Source organism: Anopheles maculipalpis, chromosome 2RL (assembly GCF_943734695.1).
Source record: "Anopheles maculipalpis chromosome 2RL, idAnoMacuDA_375_x, whole genome shotgun sequence".
Lineage (NCBI taxonomy): Eukaryota > Metazoa > Arthropoda > Insecta > Diptera > Culicidae > Anopheles > Anopheles maculipalpis.
In genome coordinates, this window is record NC_064871.1 from 82,615,503 (window position 1) to 82,631,813 (window position 16,311).

The window sequence follows — 16,311 nt, forward strand, 5'->3', positions numbered from 1 at the left end:
AAACATGATAACAGATATTTTATACAATCCACGTGGACATGATTCAAATACAAGGCGACTAAAACCTAATTTTAAATTTTGAATAAAATTGCTAATTAATTAAATAATAAAGACGCTCAAACTAAAACGCAGTTGTAAACGTTTAAAGTAACAATTTGTACATAATTATAACATCAAGTTACGCTTTGTAAAAATCGTATAGCTGATAACGGTTGTACAAACTGAAAACCGTCCACTGTGCATTTACAACATACACTAGCGCCATTAAGCCTTCAAGTGGTGGGTATTGACACTATTGCTTGTGAGCGTTGAATGAGGGCTGCGATCAAGTAAGAATAGTTATGAAAACTTAAAACAATTTTAGACAAAAGAAAATGCAGCCCAAAACGTGTATTAAAAAAAGGTTAAAATTTTTAACAAATTTAAACATATTAAATAGAGTAAAAAATAAAAATAATAACGAAAATTGGGGCGAGTGTGATACGACACGTGTGAAGCAATTCATACTTTAACTTACTTAAACAGGTTAAAAAAGCGAAATTAATTTTCATTGTCATTTAACACTTTTCAATTTATAATCTGTTCCAGGAAAAAAAACAAGGCAAAAACATCTGTTTTATGACCCTTATGTCAATATAATGTAGTCATCACAAGTGGTGTTGACAATACGGAATTTTATCGCCAAAATTTATTGTAAATAAGATAATTTGTTTTATGAATGTTTAAAAAATGGTATTATATTAAAAGATAACCATAAAAATTCATGAAGAAATGGAAAAACGTGTTTCATTAGGAAATGCAAGGGTAAATTTGCTTAATCAATTTCTCCTCCTATTTTGCTTTAAAAATGGTTTCATAGCTGCTTACTGGACTGGTAAATCCTAAGTCTTCTTGGTTTGCTATTTGACGTGTGTTATCGTTCAAACGTCGTATTACTGAATGATTCGTGTCAACGAAATGCACTTTTTGGACACGGATCTCATCGCCATTTCAATTCTAGTCGATGGCCACCTTTTCTGGGTCCTAACCCACCAAAAAGCATCTCTTCGATCTCTTATCGGATCGATCATTATGCAAAGTCCAGTCCAGAATTGAGATCTCTAGAATTAGTTACTATTTTTACGATTGTTTACGATTTTTATAGCTCAACTCTCAATAAAATCAGCACTCTTGAGCCAAATAATGGTGGCATCCCTACCCCAAAAGTTAATTTATTTTTTAAGTTCGATTTTTCCTTGGAAGAGCAATTGTTTTTACAGCTTACTTCACGAATCGATGTCTTTTAGTCTTGGCATTGGCATGCAAACCACTGATTTTCTCTTTATTGTTTTATTTCTATACATTTTGAGAGCTTATTTGAACTGGTTGAAATATTATAAAACAACATTCAAATTTTGTTTATTCGCCTGTTTTGTTGAAAATGGACTATTATTCATGAAATTCAGTGCACTTTGTCAAGTCAGAAGAACCAACAATTCTCACTTGGTATCCTTTATTTTGGAAAAAAATGCCATTTTGCTCACTCTTGGCACTCTTGCCCCTAATTTCCGCTACGCTTATTTCTACCCACAAACTTTCGTCTGGCTATGGCAAGAAGCGTAGCGGAAAAATTACAAAAAAGGCTTACCCGAGAGTGTATGCATACAATTTTTAACTGCATCATTTTATGACAAAACGGTTCGGCAAGTACAACCATCAAACGTAACTAAACGATGGCGGTGTCAGATTTGGTGGTTATGGTAGCGAATATTAATGGACTTTTTTTTTTGTTTTTTGCACCGCCAAACACACCACACATCAAGGTAATCATCAGCATCAGCGTTAACAATGTCAACTACAGGCCTGGCAAGTGTATGTGCAGAAAAACGATTATTTGTTTCACATACTCTCGATCGTGTGTCCTCCGCGTCACACCATTGACTTCTTGCAACGGCAGCGTGTCGCGATGCTGCTCCGCATGTAACGCATTATGAAGTACCACAGCATCATCGTGTGTGGAACACTAAATCATCAACGCCTGAACAGGTTGTTAATGCTGTCCGTCTATTTTTTACCTCCCCTTCTGTGTGTTCTTGAAGGAAGCTAATATCCTTTTTTTGTTGTTGTTCCTTGTGCCCTTGGCGGTGGCTTAAAGTTCTAGCAACACCAATAAGCTGCACTAGGAAGAACATAATCTAACGGCTGATCGAGCGTGTCGTCGATAAGAGCATTCTCGTGTGTCGTGTCCGGCGCGCGTTAACGATGATTTTTCAATGTAATTTCCCAGACTTTTTTTTTTGTCTCCATGGAGACATTTTCAAATACGTAAAACATTCATTTACGGTCGGTTCAAAACACTGATCGAAGGACACGCAAGCATTTTTTGGGTATTGAACGAATCCAATTAAAGTACATTTTTTCTTGCACGTAAAAAGTAGAGGAACAAAACACCTTCGTGCCCTTCTTTACAACAATTGCGATAAAAAGATTTTTCAACCATCAGGGTCCATGTGTTTCGGTGACGAACGTACGCAAATGAGGCCAATGGCATTTGGGTGGCTGGAAAGCAAAATTACTTGCGCACCCTCGGTTCATCCCTACTCAATACATATATACGAGCAGTCCATCAATCAAATTTCCGCGAGGTTTTTCCCCCATCACAGTTCACACATCAGTCCCTCGGGTGAACAAAAAAGCACTTGTCGATTGGATGTCACTTTTGACAGATGCCAAAATAGCTTTCTTTCCCATTTTTTTTTTTTCAAGTGACAATTGTATGAAAAAGCACCAATAACCAATCACTAAGAGGAAAACGAATTAAAAAACGTACGAGTTTTTTTTTCTTCTATGCGATTGAAATACACCTCCAAAAGCAATCCTTATTTATAGACAAATAAATCATGCCGTGCAAAAAAAAAAACGCCTCGCCTGTCACTTTTTCCTGCGTATGCGTAGAGATCGGATCGGGCGCTTGCAAAGGGTTTCACAGGTGTCTCAGCGCACAACAAAAGGTGCGCGCGCACAGGCGCTAATCTTTAATAACTGCTTCGCATGCAGCATATACCTGTAGCAGCTCGCATTTGTAACGAGATTTTGTTTTTTGGTCTTTGCCGTTTATCTTTTCAAAAATATCAAAGTCATTCGTGGTCTTCGTAAGTGACTCACCAAGCATAAAGCCTCGCACAATCACACTCCCATCGGCTATATCATCAAGATAAGCTACTTGGAGGTTTAAAGCACATTGGCTAATCTTATCAAATGGCGCCCTATTCACAGGTACATGCTAACGATGCCAACAAATGCTACTCATGCTCACTGAAGTGCACACAGCCTGATGGGAGTTGAATGTACCACAGGGAGATAGCGAAAAGAACAAGAAATTCCTCGCATTTTTTCGATGTATCCAGCAAATTTGACATCCTAATTGAAGCTCAATGTGTGTCCTTTTTGTACAATTTTAGGTCCTTACAAATTATAATGGCGCTGTGTGTGTCCATCATGTTGTCAGCAAAATATTGCATGGTACAAATGATAACGTCATGTTTAGCGGTGTGAGTGTGCGGGGGGACCCTCCAATTTTACGATCTTCTTATCGTAATCACCCATTTAATCATGTTTATGTTGTTTATATCATTCTTGTTGGTGCTATATATAAACACACCACCGCAACACGCTTATGTCATTCTTAATATCTCAAAATAAAAACTCTACAGAAGGATTATCCATTACCAACTACGTCTTTTAGCTTACCTTTAATAATATCAGCCACCGAGGCCGGAGTTGGCGGCAGACTTGGCATGGACGCGAGCTTCTGGGCTTCAGCAACCGGGACAAGCGCACGGGACAGATCGCCGGCCCGGTAGCGCACAAACTCCTTCCGCAGGTCACAAAACCGCCAGTAGTACTGTGGCAGGTCGATGTCTTTGGCACTCGCTTCAGGGTGGAGACACTGCCGGAGTGGTAGCTGACCGTCGGTGACTAGCCGAAAGCTGGGACAGTGTGGGTCCAGGTTGAGTGACTTGGTGTACTCATCGAACTGTGAATACAGGGAGAAGAAGAATAAAAAGGAAGGATTAGTTGCAGTTGGAGGAGCAATTATTGCGAGGACTCTCTCTCTCTCGATCGAAAGCATCCACTCAAATCGCGGAGGAAAACGAACTGATAAGAACTGGAACGTGGTAATGGAGCTGGAACGCTATAAAGATAGCAACCGTAGTAAAAAGGGGGATGGGGTTCGTCTCCAACCCTGATGTCTCCGGTGGGGATGCTACCCTACGTCACCCACCCCCAAGGGCTCAGAACCTTTGACCACAAAGCCCCGCACTGATGACGACGGCGCGGCACCCAGCGGCTTATTGCACATTTTCTGTTTACGTCGTCGCGGATTACTTGAACTTTGCGCCCTCTTGCTTGACTGTTAGATGTGCAGCAAAGGCTGCAAACCTCTGTCCCATCTCCTCTCATCTGCCCGTTACCTTCCTTATCTTATAACCATTGTTCGACACCTAACCTGGACAAGGAATCAAGTGCCAGCCGGTATGTAAGGGTGGGTTAAAAATTGCAAGTAACCTTCAATTGAGGGAGGTGTTGCTCGTGTAATCATCCCTTGCAAGCTTGCCCCGTGCGCTTGACAGCAACACACATTCCCAAGCCTTGATGCCGTGGTGTTTTGACGCGTTTTATCAACCGCACTCGTTCCAAACCGAGGGAGGTTCTGTTGTATTGCTGGAGATTTAAGAAATTTATTGCCTTCGATACGCGCAATCGGCATCGCGGCGTGTAAAGAGAGCGTGTGCGCGTACCGTCTTATCGAACTTCACACAGAGGATTGGATGGCTTCCAGGAGTAAATCTTCCGGACAAATGTGTGCCTCAACATAAGCCCAGGCCGATTTTCTTTGCCAGACATGATTTTGGCGACAACAGTGGGACCGAATTATTATCAGCAATGAGAAATAACCTCCAGCAAGTGATACCAACTTATAAAACAAGTCATCGGTTTAATCGTGGTGGTGATTCAGCTCACTGCGATCAAACTCTTGTAAATAAAATGGACATTTCAAACTACAAGCTGTCCAAATACTGTCCAAACATAATTCTATCGAAAGCCACTCAAAGTGTCTTTGCCCCCGATACCACACAACTTGAATGAGAGTTTCTGGGCAGATTAGCATTTCTGTCACTATGACAAAGCGTCTTTTGACAATGACCCAACACAATCACGAGCACGCCCAACAATGGCGCACAGCAATTCTTCATTCACAGTCTTTTGCGTCACTCTGACACACCATTCGCGTTTTGGGACAAAAAACTGTATTATGCACAACATCCAAACACACCAAAACAAGCATTATAACATCCTTCTACAGGGATCCACGCTTTTTTCGGATGTCTGCAGTCAAAGAAAAACTTGATCACAAGTCCAACATCCATTTAACTTAAAGCTAATTAAAAGTGATAGTGAAGCTCTTAAGAAGGAGGCTGTTATTCGGATTAAGAGACCCAATTTAGGATTAGGCTCTTTTTTGTGCGCATGAGAACTCTACTTCCGTTCCGCGGGTATCAGGTTTCCTTCAACGAAAAACTGGAATAGCTCTCTATTGTGTCACCACCTTCAAAGTAGTGCAATGAAGTGTTTAAAGGGTCAAAATTCTACCACCTTGTGACATTATGAGAAGGGAAACACTTTTTTTTTTCATCCATTAATCTCTTCATCAGTGCCAAGTGGAGCATTTCATCTCCGTGTAGAAGTAGATCATACACAAGCGAGAGCGAGAGATCCCGCGAATAGAACACACGCCAGCCAGCCGTAATGTGCTCTTAATTTTCGGCTTCAACACTGTCCCCACACACGATCAAGTGGTCAGTGTTGCGGTGATTTATCGCCCATTTAGAGGTCCACTAACTAGCCGCTCAAGGAATGGTTTCTCTCTCGTTGGACGCATTTTTGACTGTAGTAAAAATGTGTGTGACACTTGATGAAAGTTAACGATTTCACCGGGACAAGATTTGTGAAACCAAGTTCCAAGTCAGCGCAGAGTGGAGTGGAGTGGATAAAAAAATGGCTTCCAACAGCAGGTACGCCTTGCTGGTGGACTTTCCTGTCTTAAAACACGCGAAACAAAGTTCGCTTTTGAAGCGGCTACCTTCTTCCATCATACCCGCACTTTTGCAGCCCATTTAGCATCAAGCTCCAATGATGACGACGACGACAAACAGTACACCGGTCATGTAACAGATCCTATAAAACTAAACAGATTCCACAAGGTACACTTTGTCCGGGGTGGGTTGGTGTAACGAGTAGAAAAGGTACGAACTAGCGCAAACTAAACACAAATCGTTGGATGCAATCCTCACAATTATTGCTATTCTCTCGGCCTAACATGGCACAAGAAGGGATCCGTCTTTTCAGCTACAATGTACACAAAAATCGCTTCAAGCTAACCTTTTTTTTTATGAAACTACAAACAAGAAACACCCCGGCAACACCGGCCAAAGATAGCTGCAATTCCTCAACGATCCTCCGACACTTGGCTGTACACAAACTACAACACTTTAGGGTATAACAACAGTTTGTGTTTTTGTTGCCCCTTTCTGGCGTTTTTTTTTTTTTTGTGTTTGCAACTGCAGTAAGACATTAATTGCACAATTTTAATTTCCCTCATCACCAACGGCGAAGGAATGTCACACACGTGTGCATCCAATGCATTTTTCACAGGGTGACAAATTTTACACATTTTATTTGTCAATATTTGTGTTTTCTTTTCGCGAATACTGCGACCACATATTGTCGTCGAGAGTTTAAGTTCACATTGCAATTGAAAGGATACTCTTTGTCAATGGACTTTTTTTTCCTGTCTGTCTCATTGCTAACCCTTTAACAACGATCTGTCCATTGATGGTGAAAATTACGCAGCTACAATTTCATAATTGACCGAACGTATGCTAATGGGACGGAACCTCTCTTCGCTACCCTCGAGGACAGGACAATCTTCCAAATTGGGCCGGTGCGAATCTTCCTTGGCACAGATTTGTGGTGTTGCTTTCCATTTCTGGTTCCTGTCGGTCAGCATCCGTTACGGGCTCGGACCTCGTCTCCAAACTCATCAACCCGCTTCAAACATTCCACACCATCTTTGTTTTTACCATCGCAACTAACTAGCGGCTGAAAGAGTCGGCGAAAACTTAACTCATCATCCGATAGGCTAAATGAAGACTTGGGATGGGGATACCAGCGATTTGGAATTGCTAATTCCTGACCTTCCCAAAGGCAAAATGAGCCAGGCACGTTTCTCAGCATGCTTACTAATACAATCAATCCTTCAATAAAAAAAAAGTCACCAACCACTAGCCACTGATACGGTGAAATAGAAAAGCACATAAATTAATTGTCTCTACAGTTGGTTAGAGAAACGAACACGAGCGAGATAAATATGTATTTTATGCTGCGATCGTATGTATCTTCGTAGCGTTACGATTCAAGAAATACACACCGGCGCGTGGAACCAAATCGCTGTAATGTGCCGCAGCTTTGGCGAAAATATTTCCTTCTGCCAGCACGCGGTGAGGATTGATCGCTTTCGCGTAAGACACCTGTGTCGATGGGGAATGTATTTATACTTGCTTATACTTAACATGCATCAGTACAATCGCTTAGCTGATCGTGACCTACTCAAGAAGGGGCTTCGGAAACGTTCACGGTCTTGTCTATGCATTAGTGGTCATGCAAGAGCGGCTTCTTTGCATTGCATACTTCTTTAGATTTCAATTAAAGATTGGATGGGTGTACACAACAGAGGGTGCCTGCATTTTATGTCCAGATTCCTTGACTTGATTTGTCGAAGAAGATGTCTCCGAAATTTCCGAAGAAATAGCGAACCGATTTTGTATTCAAATGATCCCTTAGTAAACGCCTGATACACAGGAAAGCATGGCGTAAACCGAGATCTAGCCTAACCTAACGAAAAACTACTCAAGAAAGCTTCAGAAATGGTTAACGGTCTTGTGTATGTATTTGGATAGGTTAAGAGCTTGTTGTTGGCAACGTCCAGAATCCGGGTTGATTTAACGAAGAGGGCCTCGAAAATTTCCAATTCTTAATTTTGGCGATCTCCCTTTATTGCGAGATGGACATGCAGCTCTAGACTATTGATTTTGGATCCAACAGATCCCATGCTAAATGCCTGATACGCAGGAAAGCAAAGTGTCCACCGAGATCTGAACTAACGTAAAGAAAAAGGCTCGCTATATTCCTAACTTCGAATTAAGCTTCGAGCTTAAGACAATCGATTTTGATTCGCTATCTAGACAAACGATAAGAAGGTAAAGAATTTTTTCGGACTTCAGGATATTCCGAAATTTGGATAACTTTTCCTCTGAGAGTGAGGCTCGAGCGACGAAAAACCACCCCCATCGTGGATATCAACACCTGAACATGCTGAAAGCAAAACTGCATTCAACAAATCCACACCAAACTGATGCTGCAGAAACAACGCAAACGTGTGTCATTAGAGCTCGAATCTAGCGCCCGCCGGGTGTACACAGACATCATTTGGCTTCACCACCGGTAGCAAAACCGTTGTTGGTGGCAATTAATTAAACTAAGCTCTTCCTGTCATTACCGATTGCGCCACACCGCTTCTTTTTTTTTTTTTGCGGTGCGCGAACCAGCGGACCCCTATCATTACGAAACAGTCACAGCAGCGCTAAGGATCACAGCTCTACCGAAACATTATTACCGCCATACGTGCACCATGCACATCGCATTCCGTGTAAGGACGACCGGATCATATCGATTGTAATGTTTCTTCTCACCCCTTTCAAGCCTATGCTGGAGGTGCAAACCATACCTAGAACATCTACACGCTTTGTAAAAGTTGTTCTCGCACCACCAAGCCGGTACAATTGAGCACCATTTATAGACCCCGCGGGGCAAGTTTTGCTGCTGCTACTGCCGGTTTTTGGTTCGCCGCTACCGTGCCGCTGGAGTGTCTCTATTTTCCTGGGAGATTATCGGAAATTACTGTCTTCACGGTGCGATCTCAGTGGGGCTGTTGTTGAATGCCCTGTGATCGCACGATTGCCGAGATGCTGTTAGCTTGGGCACGAGCTGGCAATTGCACCGAGCAGTGGGGTGCTGGCTGAAGGATTATTAAACGCTGCAACACATTTAATGCTAATGATCGTGTTTGCATTTATAGACTTTTGCTCTCTATTGCAGGATAAAAATAATGTTTGTTTGCTTGTAACAATGTTTTGCACGATACAACTAGAGCACCGTTTTCTTTTTTTTTTTTTTGATTGACAGCATGAAATTAATTAAACTACTTTGTACGCGGACTTTCCACCACCTGGGGACGGCACATTAAATTCGTCCCCTTTTACCATTAAGGCAGCCATTAGAGGGATTTTAGATTTTATTTCGCTTTTAATCGTTCGTTTTATACACAAAAACAGACGAAAAAAAGGGTATGCTAAACAATTATCAACTCTGTCTGACAAGAGAAACCAAACATCGACAACAACAAAAAACACAGAACACTCTTCAACGATCATATCGCAACGTGTGGTGGTGGATAAACACCATTTTCGCTTTCTTTTGGCGGTCTGGATTTTCCAGTTTTTTTTGCGGCGAATGCATTTCTTTTACACCTTAAATGACGACGTGACGCGTTTGTGGATGTTGATGATGGATGCCTCAAGCAGTTCAGTACATTTTTTTTCTGTTTCATCATCGTTAATCTAGGTGGAGGAATTTCCGGCCGCTCAAGCTAGGACACGTTTTTGGCTGACAGCAAGAAGCATCCCGTTTGTTGCGGCAGTTACTGCGCTCGTGTAACGAGCACTTAACAGCCTGAGCCACCACACATCGTTAATGCGTTGTAGAGCTGGTTGATGATGTTTTTTTTTTTTTTTTTTATTTTCTTGGAGAGCAAAAACTGCACGACACAGTAGCGAAAAGGCAGCATATTTATACATTTACTAGGAAGTTTTTCTTTTGAGCGGGTTATGTAAAAATAGTTTTATTTAACACGAGATCTTTCTGTCGCGATATCCCCAAAGCATTAACCAAAATGTCAAACCTTTCTCCTCGCCGGGTAGCAAACGCAATCAGAATCCTTGACCATGAGCTCTAGGACAATGCTTGCACTTGTTCCTTTATTTTCACCTTAATCGAACAAAACGTAAGCGAATAAGCTGCACCGGTGACCAACCACTGTCATACAAATGGGTGGAACCGTTTGTCAAAAACGACAGCTATGTTGTACCGCGAAAGCTACAGCTCCAATCCGTATGTTCAAGGCGTTAAAAATTAACCAAAACAACAATGGAACCATAGCAGGTACCATCAGGGATTGCGAGAGAAGGGAAGACCTCGAGAAATTACCTTTCACTTTTGTAGCAACGGTCACCGCAACACGTCTCAATTATGTTGCATCTACCCTTTTGCGAAGGGCATCGGGAAGTGGAGAGATGCATCCCCCCGACAGTCAAATCCTTCAATTAGCTCCAACTGAACGGGAGAACCCCACTGGAGGTACAAACGGATCACAACTCTGCACTTGTGAAAGAATCAGCCAAGGGTGAGTCCTCTTATTGAGGTCAGTGTTTTAAAGACATAACTGGTGGTAGAACACATCATGGTCAAGGTAACGTTGCTGGTCAATAAACAAACAAATAGAACTCATATTTATGCATAAAACACATGGTGACTCTCCCTTCAATTCTATCATAAATATACACAGTTTGCAATCGCTTGCTACACGATGACATTTGCACTGTCCTCCACAACACAACCTACTCTCCTGGGAACACACAGACGACAAGGGGTTCGTAATCGAGCGAAGGTTCGTCGCCCAAGACCTGTGCAAATCACTAGAATTATGCGCCACGCGCATTTTGATCGATATCTCATATGGAGACAGGCGGTGGGATACGGTGAAAGGTCTTGCCCGTTGTGTGTGTGTGTGTGTTTGAGGGGTCACCAATTTTCTTGCATCTCCTCCATTTACCTTACCCTAAGCGCTGTCCCTGACAGCTTGCTGCAGAGCTGCATTCAGAAAAGCACAGTTAAAAAAGCGCCTTTTCTCATGTATGCGCCGCATGCGAAATACCAATGATCTTTGTACGTTTGTTCTACTTATGGGGATCGGTTGTGTGCCATTTGTAGGTAATTGGAAGCATAATTTAACAGATGCCACGCACCTTGCATACCTTACAGGCGTACCTCAATTTTGAAGTTACGTCGGGTTACGCCTCCCCGAATAATCTGCCAATTCGCATCGCATCAGATACGCACATACACACGGTTGCTGCCAATTTGTTAGAAAATCAGCTGCTGTTGCTACCACCACAACACGAGGGGGTCTTTGGAAATCACTCTTTCAAGAAGCAATATATGTATCGACATCGACCACTCTGGGGTGGATGAACAAAATGTGAAAAAAAGCGCACAGTAATCACTAGGGCGTCAGAAAGCAGCCAACAGGTGAACAGTGCGCACACACACACTCATATACAGGTCCAAGAATTCCCCTGGTTTGCACCGCTCGAGAGGGCAAAGGCTGGCATCTTAATGAGCATTAATTAACGCCCTGCTGCACAGCACCACCACCGGGAAGCAACACAGCAGCGTTCGTAGCGACTCTGTTGTGATTTCTCGCCACACCAGCAAAGCACACCTTTGCCCTCCAAGCGGCCGGCAGGCTTTTCTGTTCGTAGCCGGATCGGATAAATCATAAATTAAGCCAAGGATTGATTGGGTTGGGGCAGGTAAGAGCACGGCAAATCGAAACACGATGAGGGTGCTTCGATGGGGCGCTTGAGCGGGATGGACACGTCGACACATTCGCGGGGTATGCTCCTGCTAAGGTAAATGAGGGAAGGAGGAATCCCTCGAACCGTAACCGGGACCGTATCCATCAATTGCATCCTATGCTCATCATTCGTATGGCACCATCATGGCGTTGTTCCACATTGCTCGTTAGACCCAAGGAAGTGCGAGGTGAGGGAGCGGAGTGGGGGGAGGTGGGAAGCGAGGGCAGTCAAAAGAAAGGACCGAACCTCGTACTACTACATCTTACGGCACCGGAACGAGGAGTAAAATGAATTCCTCTGGTTCCTCTGGAGTTCAACGATGAGAGCAACCAACGTTGGGGAGAAAAAGTGATTAGTGATCGATGAATTTCCACTTCGTTGAACCATTTTATACGGGCGGAAAAACAACGCAATCTGTGGCAAGCTTAATGCTTTCCTATGCTTTGTTTTTCATCAATGAGAAATACCTCGCAGATGAGAGTGAAAACGATTAGGAGGGGGGTTTCGGTTTTCCTTTGGAGGCACTGTATTACACTCTGGTTTGAGAAGACACTTCAGAAAAGTTTGAATATTTTCTTTAATGCGAAAAGACCTTACCTTACAAATTCTACATGCATTAGAGAAGGGGAAGTTACAAGATCACCAGGTCAAGAACCAAATATAGGACAAGAATTTAATTTCAATTAGAATTATCAGGACATTGAAAGTCTTCTCTTACCAGATTAAGGACATAAATCTGATCAATTTGTAGAAGAAAGATAACAAATTAACTGTTTAATTTAACTTAATTCTTCGAGGTCGTGAAGACATTCGTATTTGAGAAAGGAAATAAGTTTAAATTCGGCATCTATAGCGTTACGATGTTGAATGTCGTCAGCAAGATATTCTTTTTAGCTCTTCAAGGTCCTATTGGTAGCATAATTAATAGGAAGATATCAGAGAGAGTCCCCAAATGAAAATGTTATGTACTATTCGACTTTGGAGTGGAGAACTTGTTAACAAAATTTACGAGAACGATCATGTCTAATGCCAATGATGATTGTGTAAAGGTGAAAGTGGATGGGAAATTCTCCAGAGTTTTTGCTCCTCTACAAGATTATTCGATAATGAGCTAGTCTTACAGCCAAGCTATACGTATCGGGCGACAACGGGTGTTGCTATAAGAATATTATACCATCGTTTCCCAAACCTTCGAGCCGTGCCTCATTGGACTGGCCGTTGTCATTGTTTTTGATGGTTATAGATGTTGTAAATGCTAAATTGATAGCGCTAAATTATGCTAAAAATTCGAACCAAGTGACTTTTCTGTAGAATATTTAGCGAAATAAAGTTGAAATACAGGGTGTTCAATAAGTTCGAATACAACTTTTCATCGATTTGTAGTTGTGCGCTCTGTGTATTCTGTGTATGAATATTTTTGTCAGCTTTAGTATCATGTATAAGCTAACCGTTGCATGTGGTGTCGACTATCTGTCACTTAGTGTGTATACACTGTGCACGATGAAAGAGTACCGCAATCTTTTAGTAAAATTGTTTGTGGGAGGTAAGCAGTCCGGCGCCATATTCCGGCGGTTGAAATCTCACGGGGTGAAGCGAAATTTTATTTATACTACCATCCGTCGGTACCGGGAGATGGGCTCGTCCAAGCACCGTACAAGACCCGGGCGGCCGAGTTCGGTGAGGACGTCAGCTGTTATCAAATTGGTGAGGGAGCGAATCCGTCGAAAAATGACCCGTTCCATCCGGAAGACTGCTGCTGACCTGAATGAGTCAATCGGGACAACTCACACTATTACAACGAAGGACCTAGGGAACAAGCCGTACAAGAAACGTACACTACATGGAGTAACGGAAGCTGCAAAGAAGAAGAGGCTGGACCAATGCAAATTGATACTTTTGCGGCACGCAGGTCAGGAGTTCGTGGTTTTCTATGAAAAACTCTTTGTTTTGGAACAGCCGCACAATGTTCAAAATGATCGACTGTGGGCGCCGACGTTGGCCAGCATCCCCCCGTCCCAAATACTCATCCTACGATTCCAGAATGCCGTATCGGTGATGGTTTGGGGAGCCATATCCAGGCGTGGGAAGCTCCTACTGGTTTTTATTGAAGAAAAAAAACGACAAATTAACCGCCACGTACTACAAAACCGAAGTTCTGGAGAAGGTTGTGGCTCCGGCACTTCAGGATCTCTACGGGAAGGATTCTTACATATTCCAACAAGACTACGCTCCTACCCATACGGCGAATATCGTCCAAGCGTGGTACCAGGAGAATTTGACGGGGTTTCTTCTAGATAATACGTCATGGCCACCCAATTCCCCGGATATCAATCCCCTTGATTACTATGTATGGTCATACATGCTGGCCAAGTAAAGCAAAGTCGCCACACAGTCGAACACAGTCGACCAATTTAAGAACATTATTTCCACGATCTTGGACGAAACGCCGATGGAACAGGTGCGTGCCACGTGGGATTCGTTTGCAAAATCCCGCTAAAAAAATTATATCTTATGTTTACATTGTTTGAGCTGGTTTTTAAAGTGTATTCGAGTATATTGAACACCCTGTACAGTGAATTGATATGACAGCGGACGCTGAGTAAACTATACTAACTACACTTATAGGGAAACCCAAATAATAGGGTGCGGCGAGCCAACTAGCGAATATGAAATCCTCGACCATTGATACAGAAACACCCAATATATTAGCGAATCAGTAAAAATCGATACAGAATCACCAAAAATATTGATTATGGAAAATAAACTTGACAGGCAGTTTCTTTTTTTTTCCATATGAATTAAACGCGCAACTAATGAATCTAATTGCGAGATCAGGCGCCGGACAACGGATCCAATCTCTCAAATGAACTGATTATCCAATTACGTGGTATCGATGGAAAGCTTGCGATAGCGATTAGATGGCCGATATGATCTAGCAGGTCGTTTAGCCAAGAAGAAGAAGAAGAAGAAGAAAAGAACACGTAACAGTCGTTTAAATCTGCGTCTATCTCTGATTGAATGTATGCGTTTGTTATATTGATGGACATAAAAGTAAAATCAAGCCTTATGAAGTCTCTGCCCACGTTCATTCTAATCAAACCACTAATAGACTTATAAAAACTAAACTGCGATATCGCTCAGTGTACAGAGAAGATTCAAAAAGACTAATTTGCAATGTATTGATGGCGTAGATACGGATCCCCACAGTCCCCCTGATAAATCAAAACAAATAGCAAAGCGCTTACAATGTATCGAGGAGACCGACCTACTGTAAATAGAAACGGAAAACTCCACTCTACGCTTCCCCAGTCATCCATTTCCTTGACGTAAAGCCGACAGATCGTTCGATCGAATATGATGACGCTAACCAACCGTTAAACGTCCTATCCCATCCCATGTTTCTGTCAATTGAAGGCCACCCTCCCATGGTAAGAAAATCAACCATGCGACAAACTCAAGCAGATCTCAATGAATTTTAAATGACCAGCTGCAGCAGCAGCACATCATCTCCTGTGTACTTATTCTGTGAGTTTTTTTTTTTTTTTGCTTCTCCTCTTTCTGCCATCATACTCTAGATCTCGCTAAATATCGATCATATCCGCGCAAGGAATGCTATACGCACGGGCACACACATCCACACCGATCCTGCATCCCGAGTGGAACGAGTTTTCAAACTAGATTAATTGAGAGACCTAGTTGTTCTCGGTACACGGCCACTTCCAACATTCTCTTGCAGCCGATCCACCCGCCGAGATTGGACCAAGCTCATATGCATGGACGACATCATGGAAGAGGAGAAGAAGAAGAAGAAAACAAGAGGAACAACTACACACACACTGCAACAAAAAAAGGCCCCCGTCATCATCGTTCCCTGCCTCATTGACGTAGTGTGTCGATTAAATAATAATAAAATCAGCAAATAACTCTCCCATAACATTGCATCGGCGCGGTACAAGAGTGACACGATAATGCGGTAGAGTCTATCTGCCCGTTGACACAAACCAGATCGGACAGGTGCCGATGTAAAACGGATAACGCAGCGCATAAAACGCGATCTGATCGATCGGGACTCGATATTCATCACCGCGGACACACATAAAACAGAGCTCCAGATATCGCAACTTCAGCATTGCTCCATTGCGCACCAACGATTTCCATCCATTTTGCACGTTTTCGATCCGACCCCCTCCCCCCTATCAAGGGGCTGGGTTGGTTGATTTTCCTTTTTAGGTGCCAACGGAAAAATGAATCACTCCGCCCGTCTCCGAATGCGAAACCTGTCCAGAGCTTAGGAGCGTGTCAGTGACTTGTGTGATTAGGTCTTGGAAGGAACTTGATGAGCTCGAATGAAGATTATGCGCTGTGAGGAGTTAAAAATGACATCCATGGCATCAAAAGTCGGTTCGAAACAAACACATCCTGGACACTAGTTACTAGAAATTTATCGCAACGACACACCATGTTCTTGAGCTGTAATTGGATCGCGATCATCAATTTCATCTGCGAAGAATTCCGG

General features: G+C 42.7%; 1 protein-coding gene across 1 annotated transcript in view; it reads right to left on the reverse strand.

The window, feature by feature from the left end:
• The window catches only part of LOC126567832 (RNA-binding protein fusilli-like), a 60,649-nt gene that overhangs the window by 12,091 nt on the left and 32,247 nt on the right, over positions 1–16,311 (reverse strand). The window contains exon 3 of the mRNA XM_050224146.1: positions 3,730–4,015. Coding sequence (XP_050080103.1) covers positions 3,730–4,015 — 286 coding nt within the window. The remainder of the gene's footprint in view (positions 1–3,729; positions 4,016–16,311) is intronic.